Genomic DNA, 12,086 nt, shown 5'->3' with positions numbered 1-12,086 from the left:
GCGCTCTGTGTGCCGTGCGTGGCTGGACCGGCTGCCGGGGAAGCCAGCAGGGCTGGCCGGGGGAGGACAGCGGGAGCCAGGCGAGCTGCGGCTGCGCGGCAGGGCCGGACTCTGCCTGGCGCTGGGCTCAGCCTCGCGGGCTGCCGCAGGCACGGCCCGCAGCCCGGCAGGGGCAGGATGGGCCCTTGGGCTCAGCCCGGCAGCGCGGTCGGCCAGACGCTGCACATCGGTCCAGGTTAGCGCTTCCCCTCTTTTTTACTGCCAGCTCGCCGGCAGATCCAGACAGACAGACAGCGGGTTCACAACAACTTATATAAATAAACCAGGGGAGGGCGGCTTTATTGAGTTAAAAACCCCGAGCCCCAGCCCCGGCGGCCGGGGGGCTGTACACTGCGATAGCACCATCAGAGAGAGCCGGGCAGGGGGACGCGGCGGCGGGGAGGAAAACGGGGCAGGGCTGAGCGCAGCACCCCGTGTCCCAGCGCGTCCCCCTCCCCGGGGCCGGGGAGGCAGCGGGAGCGGGTGGCCCCGGGGTAAGGGGAAGGGTCCGGGGTGGAAGACGTGCGAGTGCAGCCCTCCCCGAGGGGCTGGGACTGGGCAGGATGGGGCTGGGGAAGGGAGCTGGGGGGGGGGGTAAGGGGAGGGGGGGGGGGAAACCTCATCCCTGGCTGCCGCAGGAGGAGAGGCTGTCGTAGAGGGAGTCGCTGAGCGACTCGGAGTGCTCCAGCCCCGGGGGGCCCTGCCCCGCGTCCCGCGACCGGGCCTCCGTGCTGCCCTCGTCGCCCACGTCCGAGGCGCTGGGCGTCCGGCTGCTGCTGGCGCTCAGGGCGGGCGGCAGCGCCGCCGGCGCCTCCGGGGACGTCCCCCGCCGCCCCGCCGGGCCGTGCGCGGGCGCCTGCAGGCGGGGGGACAGCGGGGGGGGTCAGGATTGGGGGGTGCTGGCCATGCCCACCCACCCCAGCACCGACCTACTGATGCTAATCAGCGCTAATTACACCCAGCAGCGGCAGGGAGGGCCCCAGAGCCCCCAGCCTGGGTGCTGCCCCCCCCCCCGAGCACAGCCCCCCCCCCCCTTACCAGCGTGGGCCGGTAGAGCCCCTCGGGGGCCCCAGCGCTGCAGAGGAAGGGGTCGGCAGCGCTGCACGCTTTGGCGTTGGGGAAGGTCCAGTTCTTGCTCTGCTGGACGCGGCGTGGCTTGCCGGCCTCGGCGTCTGCGGGCAGGGCGGAGGGTTAGTCCCGAGGAGGGGGCACAACGCCCACCCGCAAGGGAGCCTGGCTGGCACGGGCACGTGCATTGCACGAGTGTGCGCATGCATCGCACAAGCGTGCACCTTGCACGAGCATTACATGAGCGTGCACCATGCACGAGCATTGCACGAGCGTGCACCGTGCACGCATGCATTGCACGTGGCTGGCCCTCGCCCGCACCGCACGCACCTTGGGGACCGCCGCGGCGGCCGGCCAGGCCGGCGGGGGGCTCGGCGCACGCCAGCACGCCGTGAAACGCCGGCATGCTCTGGTGCTTCCCGGGCACCAGCAGCTCCTCCACGCTGGGCACCTCCCGCTCCAGCGTCCGGGCCTTGCGCGGCACTTTGGTGAGGGCGGCCGGCCGGGCCGGCCCGGCCCCCAGCGCCGCCTCGGGGCGCCCGCGCGGCTTCGGCGCGCTCTTGGCCGGCGCCCCGCTGCAATAATCCGGCGGTGGGAAGGTCCCGATCCCGCTGTCCAGCGTCCGCGTCAGGGAGCCGCAGGCTGCGGGTGCAAGCGGAGGCGTCAGGGTCCCCCGCCGCCGGCTGCGGCAGCCCCCCCCCCACCCTGCTGCAACCGCGTCCCCCTCCCCTCACCTGGGAAATGCTGCGACGTCCCGGATTCGGACAAGCTCTCGTCCGACGGCAGCTCGTCCCGGAGCGCCAGGTCGGGCGCCTGCGGCGGAGGCAGAGGGTGAGCGGCGGTGGGGTGCGGCGGGGATGGCACCCCAAGGTTGGAGGGGGGTTGCCCACCTTGTCGGGGGGCTCCGGGCAGCCCCGCAGGTGGCCCACGATGCCGTTGCGGGGCGGGCGGAAGAGCCGGGCGTCTTTGGCGTCGGGCGAGACCCGCTGCAAGTCGCACAGGTCCCGCTTGTGCTCCAGGCGGCTCTCGTAGGACGCGTCCTTCCCGTCCACCCTGGGCAGGCGGCGGTGTCAGGCGCGTCGGGGACCCCCCCCGAAACGCTGCGCCGAGCGCTCCTGCAGAAGTGGGGACCCAGGCGTCCCGCCCCCCCCCCCATTGCACCCCCCCCCCAAGCCCTGCACCATGGCGGGGACCCAGGCGTCCGGGGGCACCCCCCTCATTGCATTGCCCCCAGCCCTGTGCTACAAAGGGGACCCAGGCATCCTGCCCCCCCCTTGCATCTCCCCCCCCAAAGCCCCATCCCGCGGAGGGGACCCAGGCATCTTGGACCCACCATTGCATTCCCCCACCCCCTAGCCCCACACCATGGAGGGGACCCAGCTGTCCCAGTCCCCTCCCCCTCATTGCATCCCCCCAGCCCCGCACCACGGAGGGGTCCCAGGCGTCCTGCCCCCCCCACTGCATCTCCCCCAGCCCCATGCTATGGAGGGGACCCAGGTGTCCCACCCCCCCCCCCATTGCATCCCCCCAGCACCACGCTGCGGAGGGGACCCAGGCGTCTGGTCCCCCCCCACTGCATCCCCCCCAGCACCACAGCACAGATGGGACCCAGGCATCTGGGCCCCCCCATTGCATCCCCCCCAGCACCATGCCATGGAGGGGTCCCAGGTGTCCCACCCCCCCCCATTGCATCCCCCTGCCAGCCCCATGCTATGGAGGGGACCCAGGCATCCAGGGACCACCCCCCCATTGTACTCCCCCCAGCACCACAGCACAGAGGGGACCCAGGCATCTGGGCCCCCCCCCCATTGCATCCCCCCCAGCACCATGCCATGGAGGGGACCCAGCTGTCCAGGGCCCCCCCCCCAACTGCATCCCCCCCCGCACCACGGGGACCCAGGCGTCCGGGCCGCCGCTGACCTGTTGAGCAGCTGCTGCATGAAGTTCTCGGCCGTCACCTCCTGGTACATGACCTGGAGCTGGCTGGGGCCCCGCTCGGGCGGGCCGCCGCGGGCCCGCGGCCGCCCCTTCTCCAGCGCCAGCCCGTTGATGAAGGCTTGCTCCTCCTGCAGCGCCTTGCGCAGGTCCTCCGCCTTCTCCATCAGCTTGGAGATGTTGAGGCTCTCGGCCTCCAGCTTGCGGGCGGCCAGCTTGACCTCGCGCCGCAGCGGCGCCGGCGCCCCGGCCCAGTCCCGGCCCTTGGCGGCCTCGGCGCGGCGGCTCAGCGCCGGCAGCTTGCTCTTGCGCAGCCCGAACCAGCTGGCCAAGCCGCCGGCCGCCTTGGGCTTCACCTCGCCGGCCGGCGCCTTCTCCTGGCCCTGCAGCCGCAGCACGTTCTCCTCGATGCCCTTCATCACCTTCTCCTCGATGGCCGAGTGGCCGGCGGCCCCGGCCGCCCCGGCGGCTTCGGGACCGGCCGGCGTCTTGCGAGCGCCCGCGGGTGCTTTGGGCGCCGGCGGTTTGGGTTCGTCGGCCCGGGGCGCCCCGGTTTTGCCGCCGCCGCCGCCCGCTTTGGCGGCCGCTTTGGTGGGGCTGCCGGCGGCGGCCTTGGCGGGGGGCACCCGCGGCGGCGGCGTCCGGCCGCCCCCGGCCCGGCCCTTGCCCGCCTTGCCGCCGTCGCCCTCGGCTCGCCAGCCCATGGAGCCCGACGAGTAGCAACGCGCCAGCGGCTCGCCGCCGCCGTGCGCCGTTTCGGGATGCTTCAGGCTGCCCCCCATGCCCGGCCGCCCGGGGGGCTCGCGGCCCTCGGCCCCCCGCAGCTTGCCCAAGGCGGCCAAGCGCTCCTTGAAGGGCAGGTAGCCCGGCTCCGACGGCTTCTTGCCGGGCCGCCGGGCGACCGCCGAGCCGCCGGGGCCGCGCCGGGTGCCGGGGGGCTCGGCGGCGGCCGGCGGCGGTCCCTCCGGGGACGGCCGGCGGCTGGGGACCGGCGAGGCGGCCTCGGGCTGGCCGCCGCGGCAGGGGATGCGGGAAGCTCGGGCGAGCTGGGGGCTGAGCCGCGGCGCCCCGGGCGGCCCCGACGCCTTCAAGGCTTTGCAAGGCGACGGCGGCGACCCCGGGGTTTCGGCGCCGGGCCGGCAGCACCCGCCGTCGCCCCGCAGCAGCCGCTCGGCCAAGGCGCTGAGCAAGGCGCCGCGCGGCGGCCCGGCTTCCTCCGGCGAGGAGCAGGGGCTGCTCTCGGCCCCCCGCAGCGGGCAGCGGGGCCGGGCCGGCGGCTCGGGGGAGGCGGGCGAGTCGGGGTCGCCCCGCCGCGGGTCCGTCTCCTCCAGCTTGCGCAGCGCCTCCAGGATCTGCGCTTTCTTCTTGAAGAAGGGCGAGAGGGCGTCCAGCGAGGGCGAGCCGGAGCCGGGGCCGGGGCCGAGCCCGGCGCTGCCCGGCGGCCCCTCGGCCGGCGCCTGCGGGGACGCGGCCAGCTGAAGCCCCGCGGTCGGAGCGGCCGGAGCCGGCCGGCAGCCCGGAGGAGGCTCCGGAGACGGGGACGCCGCGGGTGAAGGGCGTCGGGGATGGGGACGCCGCGGGGCCGGAGATGGGAACACCACGGGACTGGGGACGGGGACATCGTGGGACCAGGGATGGGGACATCGTGGGCTTGGAGATGGGGACGCCGTGGACCTGGGATGGGGACATCATGGGCTTAGAGATGGGAACATCATGGGCTTGGAGATGGGGATGCCGCAGGGTTGGGGACGGGGACGCCGTGGGACCAGGGATGGGGACACCACAGGACTGGGGACAGGGACATCGTGGGCTTGGAGATGGGGATGCCGCAGGGTTGGGGACGGGGACGCCGTGGGACCAGGGATGGGGACATCGTGGTCTTGGAGATGGGGGACATCGTGGGCTTGGAGATGGGGATGCCACGGGGATGGGGATGGGGACACCATAGGATCAGGGACGGGGACATTGTGGTCTTGGAGATGGGGACAGGGACACTGTGGGACTGGGGACATGGCAGACTCAGAGGTGAGGATGCTGCAGGACTGGCGACAGGGACATCGTGGGCTTGGAGATGGGGATGCCACGGGGATGGGGACGGGGACACCATGGGACCAGGGATGGGAATGCTGCGGGACTGGGGATGGGGACATCACGGGCTTGGAGATGGGGACACCACAGGACCGGGGATGGGGATGCCGTGGGACTGGAGACAGAGATGTCACCGGCTTGGAGATGGGGACGCCGTGGGACCGGGGACGGGGACATTGCAGGACCTACCTCTCTCGGGGGGGCGCCGCGTCCCAGGGGCAGCAGGGCGGGCGGCTGCTCGGCGCAGCCCGGCTGGGGGCTGCTCGGGGCGTCCGGGGGGGCCGGCGGCGGGTGCGAGGGCAGCTGCAGGGGACAGAGGCGCTGAGCGGGGCCGGGGCCGGGGCCGGGGCCGGGGGGCTCGGCGGGACCCTACCTGGGGCAGCGAGCCGGCCGAGAGCTGCAGCTTCTGCTGGAAGAGGTCGCTCAGCGCCTGGTTCTGGCGCTCCAGGTCGAAGACCCTTTTCTTCAGCTTGATGCACTCCTCCCGCAGGTCCTGGCGCGGGGCAGGGCGCCGGCTCAGCCCCAGGCACGGCGGCCGCCGCGCCGCGGCCGGGACCCCCCCCCCGCCAACCCCACCACCCACCTTCTGGTTGAGCAGGGCTTGCACCACGTGGTTGGCGACCTGGCGAGAAAAGAGGGGCGGTGGGCAGGGGGCCGGCGCGCACGCCGCGACCCGCGCCTGCAACCCGCCGCCCCGACGTGCGTGCGGAAACGGGCCCGCGGCCGGGCAAGGCCGGCGCGGGAAGGTGCGTGGGCACGCGCGCCCGCACGCCGGGGATGCAAAACCCACGAGCGCGGCCCCGCGCGCCCGCCGGACCGCGCGCCCACCGGCCCCGCGGCGGGTCGCTGCCGCCCACCTCGTCCAGGCAGCGCTCGTACGTCTCCCGCTGGTTCTCGTTGGCCCGGGCCAGGGCCGAGTTCTCCGCCTGGGGACAGAGCGGAGGTCGGCTCAGGGGACGCGGCCGAAGGGGGACGCAGCAGGGGCCCGGACGCCTGGGCCCCCCCGGTCTCGGCCCATGTCTGCAACGGTGCCGAGGGAAACCCTCGTCTGCCGGCGGGGCCGGGGCGCAGCAGAGGGACTGCGGAGGGTGGTGGCCACGGTGGCCTGGTGGCACTGGCCACAGCGGGCCGGTGGCCACGGCCCCCCCGTCCCCCCCGGTCCCCTACCTCGAGCTGGCGGAGCCGCTGCAGGAGCTCATGGCTGGTGCCCGTCTCGCCGCCCTCCGCGGGGCTCCCGGCCGCCGGCGCCTCGGCCGCGCTCTCCGACATCGCTGGCTGCGAGGGGACGCGCGTGAGCCCCCCCGTGGCCGCCCCCGGCCCCCCGCCCGCCTGCCCCGGCCCTCAGCCCCCTTACCTCGCCCGTGGGCTCCACCGGGACAGGGCACACGTCCCCAGCCCCGTCCCTCTGCGTCGTCACCTGCGGGCGACACTGAGCTGAGCGGGACCCCCGGCCCCGCGCCCCAGCACCCCTCGTGGTGCGCCCGGACCCCCCCCCGGCTGCAGCTGAGCCGCCGGGGCCGGGTCCTGCTCCGGGGAACCGGGGCAGCATGGAGACCCCGACCTCCTGCCTGCCCCTTCCCAGGCACCGGGGCGCCACTGGGGTGCACAGGGGCCCCCAGGATGCTGCCGCCACCGGGGTGCATAGGGACCCCCCCCAGGGTGCCACCGCCACCGGGGTGCACAGAGACCCCCTGAGCTGCCACTGGCACCGGGTGCACAGGGACCCCCCCCCAGGGCACCACCAGCACTGGGGCACCGGGGTGCACAGGGACCCCCTGAGCTGTCACCGGCACCGGGGTGCACAGGGACCCCCTAAGCTGCCCCCAGCACCGGGGTGCACAGGGACCCCCCCCAGGGCACCACCTGCACCGGGGTGCACAGGGACCCCCTGAGCTGCCCCCAGCACCGGGGTGCACAGGGACCCCCCAGGGCACCACCAGCACCGGGGCACCGGGGTGCACAGGGACCCCCTGAGCTGCCCCCAGCACCGGGGTGCACAGGGACCCCCCAGGGCACCACCAGCACCGGGGCACCGGGGTGCACAGGGACCCCCTGAGCTGCCCCCAGCACCGGGGCACACAGGGACCCCCCAGGGCACCACCAGCACCGGGGCACCGGGGTGCACAGGGACCCCCCCCGAGCTGCCCCCAGCACCGGGGTGCACAGGGACTCCCCAGGACACCACCAGCACCGGGGCACCGGGGTGCACAGGGACCCCCCAGGACACCACCAGCACCGGGGCACCGGGGTGCACAGGGACCCCCCCCCCATGGCACCACCTGCACCGGGGCACCGGGGTGCACAGGGACCCCCCCGAGCTGCCCCCAGCACCGGGGTGCACAGGGACCCCCCAGGGCACCACCAGCATCGGGGCACCGGGGCGCACAGGGACCCCCCCGAGCTGCCCCCGGCACCGCAGCACCGGGTCGCAGAGGCCCCCCCGGGGCTGGCAGCGGTGCCCGGACGCACCGGCCGGGATCCCCGGGCTCCCCGGTCCCGGTGGCCCCGGCGCTGCTCGCGCGGACCCGGGCCGGACCCGGGCAACCGGCGCCGGTACCGGGCCCGGCCGCTCCCGCCCCCGCCGCGCACTCACGGGCCGGGCCGGGCCGGGCCTCCCGGCGGCGCCGTCCGTCCGCGCTCAGCGCCGCCGCCCCGGGGCCGGTGCCGGTGCCGGTACCGGTGCCCCCAGCTCCATCCCGGCCCGGCCCGGCCCGGCCCGGCCGCGCTATTGTTGGGAGGCGGCGGCGTCCCGGCTCCGCCTTCCCGCCGCGGCCGGGGAGGAGCCGGATCCTGCTGCCGCCGCCGCCGCCGCCGCCGCACCGGGACCCGCCCGAGCGGGACCCCCCGGCGCACCGCGACCCCCGGCAGCGCGACCGCCCGGGGCTCTGGCATCCCTCGGGAGAGGGACCCCCGGGCACCGGGACCCCCAGGGAGCCGGCACCCCCCAGGCACCGGGACCCCCGAGCACTGGGACCCCCAGGGAACCGGCACCCCCCAGGCACCGGCACCCCCCTGGGACAGGGACCCCCTTGGACAGGGACCCCCGGGCACCGGGACCCCCAGGGAACCGGCACCCCCCAGGCACCGGGACCCCCTCGGACAGGGACCCCCAGGGAACCGGCAGCCCCCAGGCACCGGCACCCCTGAGCATCGGGACCCCCAGGGAACCAGGACCCCCGGGAGAGGGACCCCCCGGGGAACCGGCACCCTCAAGGCACCGGGACCCCCCGGAGCAGGGCACCCTGGGGAGAGGGGGCCACACGGCAGCCGGGCACCTTTTGCAGATGCCGCCCAGGGGAACGGGGCACCCGGCTGTGCCATGGCCGCTGGCCGTGTTGACCGCGAGTGCTGCCAGCGCAGGGGGTCACCGGGCCCCGAGCCCGGCGTGGGCACCAGCTGGACAAGGGCCACGGCCACGCGGCGCCGCGCTCGCCCGGCTGCAAACCCACCGGGGCTGCAGGTCCGGGCCCATCGCGCCGCGCAGCCGTCCCACGTGCCGTGACTCAGCCCGGCTCTGCGGCGGCAGGCCCGGACAGCCGCGAGCAGCATGGCCATGCCCGGCACGGCAGTGACCAGCACGGCAATGCCTGGCACGGTGATGCCCGGACAGCCGCGAGCAGCGTGGCCATGCCCGGCACGGCAGTGACCAGCACGGCAATGCCTGGCATGGTGATACCCAACACGGCAATGCCTGGCACAGCAATGCCCAGATGGTCACGAGCTGCATGGCCATGCCCAGCACAGCCATGCCCAGCACAGCGATGCTCGGCATGGCCATGCCCAGCACGGTGATACCCAACACAGCAATGCCCAGCACGGTGATGCCTGGCACGGCAATGCCCAGATGGCCATGAGCTGCATGGCCATGCCCAGCACAGCAATGCCCGGCACGGTGATGCTCGGCATGGCCATGCCCAGCATGGTGATACCCAACACAGCAATGCCCAACATGGCAATGCCCGGCACAGCGATGCCTGGATGGTCACGAGCTGCATGACCATACCTGGCATGGCGATGCCCAACATGGCAATGCCTGGCACAGCGATGCCCGGATGGTCACGAGCTGCATGGCCATGCCCCGCACGGCAATGCCCGGCATGGCGATTCCTGGCACGGCGATGCCCAGCATGGTGGAGCATTGTGGCCTCCCTGCCGCCCGCCCCGTGCCGCGGCCTGGAGGAAGCCAGCTCCAGGGAGGGCAAATCCGGCTGTGCCGAGGGAAGCGGGGGGACATGCCGGGGACCCTGGCACGGCGCTGGCCCCGCCGGCAGCCGGAGGCACAGGCAGGCGGCGGGCCGAGCCAGGCTGGCCAGACGGGGCGAGGAGCACCGGGGATGGGGCTGCGGGAGGCCGCGCCGGGACGCCAGGCTGCCTGGATCGGCCGCCCGACCTCGGTCCTGCACTCCTGGGTGCCGGCGGGACCTCGCCCGCACCGTCCCCGGTCCCCGTCCCCGTTGCTCTCCCCGTGCTCAGCGCAGCCCCGCGCGGCTCCGGGGCCGGGCAGCACGTGGCCCCCGGCGGCGCGTCCGGCCGGCCCGGCGGTGCCCCGGCGCAGGAAGCGGCCCCAGTGCCGGCGGCTCCGGCTGCGTCACGGGGGGAAGTGAGGCTCCGTCTGGAGGGGAAGAGCAGCTCGCGGGGCCCCCCAGGACCGCGCCGGCACGGGGACGGCCTGGACAGACGGACGGACGGACAGTCTGCAGGGCTGCGGCCTCCCCCTCGCCGTGGCTCCCGCGCTGCCCGCCTGCCGCCCCGACCCCCGGTGCGGGGGGGTCCTCCGAGCCCCCCACCCCATGCCGCCGGGAGCACTGAGGGTCCACGGCCGGGCACAGAGCTGGGGGACACAGGGGACACGGGGGACAGCCCGGAGCATCGCGGCCCCTGCTGTGCCGCAGGGCTGGGCCACGCTGGGAGCAGCCGGGATGCACCGGGGACAGCGAGGACACAGCAGGGACAGTCAGGATGCAGTGGGGACAGCAGCGACACAGCAGGGACAGCTGGGATGTACCGGGGGACAGCAGGGACATCATGGCTGGGTCAGGCAGGATGGACTGGGGACAGGAAGGGACACACAGTGGGGAAAGCCAGGGAGACAGCTGCGATGTACCCGGGCACGGTGGGGACACCCCGGGGACGGTTGGGATGCGCTGGAGGCAGCTGGGACATTATGGGCACACCAGAAGGGGACAACCGGGGAGCACCAAGGGAGAGCAGCAGGGGACACTTTGGGGACAGCCAGGACACATAGGGGGGACAGCCAGGGTGCAGGGGAGAGCGGGGACACTTCGGGGACAGCCAGGGCAGCCGGGGTGCAGCAGGGGACACTTTGGGGACAGCCAGGACACATAGTGGGGACAGCCAGGGTGCAGCAGGGGAGAGCGGGGACACTTCGGGGACAGCCAGGACACATGGGGGGGACAGCCGGGGTGCAGCAGGGGAAGATGGGGACACTTCGGGGACAGCCAGGGCAGCCGGGGTGCAGCAGGGGACACTTCGGGGACAGCCGCGGTGCAGCGGGGGCATCGGGACGCGCTGGGGAGGGTTGTGGGGGGGGAGCCGGTTCCCCCGCCCCAAGGTCGGTGCAGGCGCGACGGGGCCGAGCCGGCCCGGGAGCCCCCGAGGCACGTGCGCGCCGCCGCCGCCCCCCCCCCCCCCGCCCGCCGCGGCCGGGACTCACCGGGGGCTACGGCGGGGCGGCGGCGGCGGCGGGGCGGCGCGGCATGGCCGGGGCCGGGAGCGGGGCCGGGAGCGGGGCCGGGGCCGGCGGCGGCGGTGATGTCATGGCTCCACCGGGCCGGCTCCGCCCTGCGCCCTCGCCAATCCGCGCCCGGGGGCGGCGGCGGGGCTGGAGTTGGGGGGGGGGGGGTCCCGGGGCTGCCGCCGCCGCCGCCGGGATCCCGGGGCTGCACGGTGGCTGCCGGCGCCAGGCCTCCAGCATCGGCTCGGTGCAGCCCTGCCGCTCGCCGGGACGGCGCCGCCGAGCCCGGTGCCGCTCGGTGCCGTTCGGCCCGGCTCAGCCCTGCGGCTCTGGGGAGCCCGGCTCGGCTCGGCACCAGGGAGCCCAGCCCGGCTCAGCTCGGCTCGGCTCAGCCCTGCAGCACCGGGAGCCCGGCTCGGCTCGGCACCAGGGAGCCCAGCCCGGCTCAGCTCGGCTCGGCTCAGCCCTGCAGCACCGGGAGCCCGGCTCGGCTCGGCACCAGGGAGCCCAGCCTGGCTCAGCTCGGCCCGGCTCAGCCCTGCGGCTCTGGGGAGCCCGGCCCGGCTCGGCACCAGGGAGCCCAGCCCGGCTCAGCTCGGTCCGGCTCAGCCCTGCAGCACCGGGAGCCCGGCTCGGCTCGGCACCAGGGAGCCCAGCCCAGCTCAGCTCGGTCCGGCTCAGTCCTGCGGCTCTGGGGAGCCCGGCTCGGCCCGGCTCGGCTCGGCACCAGGGAGCCCAGCCTGGCTCAGTTCGGCACAGCTCAGCCCTGCAGCACCGGGAGCCCGGCTCGGTTTGGTTCGGCTCGGCACAGCTCAGCCCCATGGCACCAGGGAGCCCAGCCCGGCTCGGCACAGCTCAGCACTGGGGAGCCCAGCCCAGCTCAGCTCGGCATGGCTCAGCCCTGCAGCACCGGGAGCCCGGCTCGGTTCGGTTCGGCTCGGCACAGCTCAGCCCCATGGCACCAGGGAGCCCAGCCTGGCTCGGCACAGCTCAGCACTGGGGAGCCCAGCCCAGCTCAGCTCGGCATGGCTCAGCCCTGCAGCACCGGGAGCCCGGCTCGGCCCGGCTCGGCTCTGCACCAGGGAGCCCAGCCTGGCTCAGTTCGGCACAGCTCAGCCCTGCAGCACCGGGAGCCCGGCTCGGTTCGGCTCGGCACAGCTCAGCCCCGTGGCACCAGGGAGCCCAGCCTGGCTTGGCACAGCTCAGCACTGGGGAGCCTGGCTCAGCTTGGCTCGGCTCGGCACCAGGGAGCCCAGCCTGG

At 75.3% G+C, this 12,086-nt stretch overlaps 1 protein-coding gene across 2 annotated transcripts; it reads right to left on the bottom strand.

The window, feature by feature from the left end:
• Positions 1-309: 309 nt before the first annotated feature.
• Positions 310-10,885, bottom strand: NCKAP5L (NCK associated protein 5 like). 2 transcript variants are annotated; one of them, XM_068921202.1, is made up of 13 exons: positions 10,805-10,885; positions 6,485-6,547; positions 6,298-6,405; positions 5,988-6,056; positions 5,714-5,752; positions 5,504-5,623; positions 5,320-5,433; positions 3,028-4,499; positions 1,998-2,160; positions 1,842-1,920; positions 1,438-1,749; positions 1,078-1,211; positions 310-895 (listed from the first exon to the last, which is right to left on the bottom strand). In XM_068921202.1, exons 3-13 carry the CDS (start codon positions 6,397-6,399, stop codon positions 659-661), a joined length of 2,841 nt encoding a protein of 946 aa, XP_068777303.1. In that variant the 5' UTR covers positions 6,400-6,405; positions 6,485-6,547; positions 10,805-10,885; the 3' UTR covers positions 310-658. The 2 variants fall into 2 exon arrangements, with proteins under 2 accessions (XP_068777303.1, XP_068777302.1); XM_068921201.1 differs by lacking the exon at positions 10,805-10,885 and having other exon boundaries at positions 6,485-6,895.
• Positions 10,886-12,086: the final 1,201 nt, after the last annotated feature.

This window comes from Struthio camelus, chromosome 28, assembly GCF_040807025.1.
Source record: "Struthio camelus isolate bStrCam1 chromosome 28, bStrCam1.hap1, whole genome shotgun sequence".
In the NCBI taxonomy this organism is placed as follows: Eukaryota; Metazoa; Chordata; class Aves; order Struthioniformes; family Struthionidae; genus Struthio; species Struthio camelus.
The sequence above is the reverse complement of the archived record's forward strand: the minus strand, read 5'-3'. Positions and strand labels throughout refer to the sequence as shown.

What these genes read in the sequence shown, in the direction of transcription:
- NCKAP5L (XM_068921201.1), bottom strand. Translation starts at nt 6,679, where the DNA reads ATGCTGCCCCGGTTCCCCGGAGCAGGACCCGGCCCCGGCGGCTCAGCT. An exon ending in CCGCCGCGGCGGTCCCCAAG is followed by an intron (nt 1,212 to 1,437) that starts GTGCGTGCGGTG and finishes CCCTGCCCGCAG; the next exon opens with ACGCCGAGGCCGGCAAGCCA. An exon ending in GGCTCTACCGGCCCACGCTG is followed by an intron (nt 896 to 1,077) that starts GTAAGGGGGGGG and finishes CCCCGCCTGCAG; the next exon opens with GCGCCCGCGCACGGCCCGGC.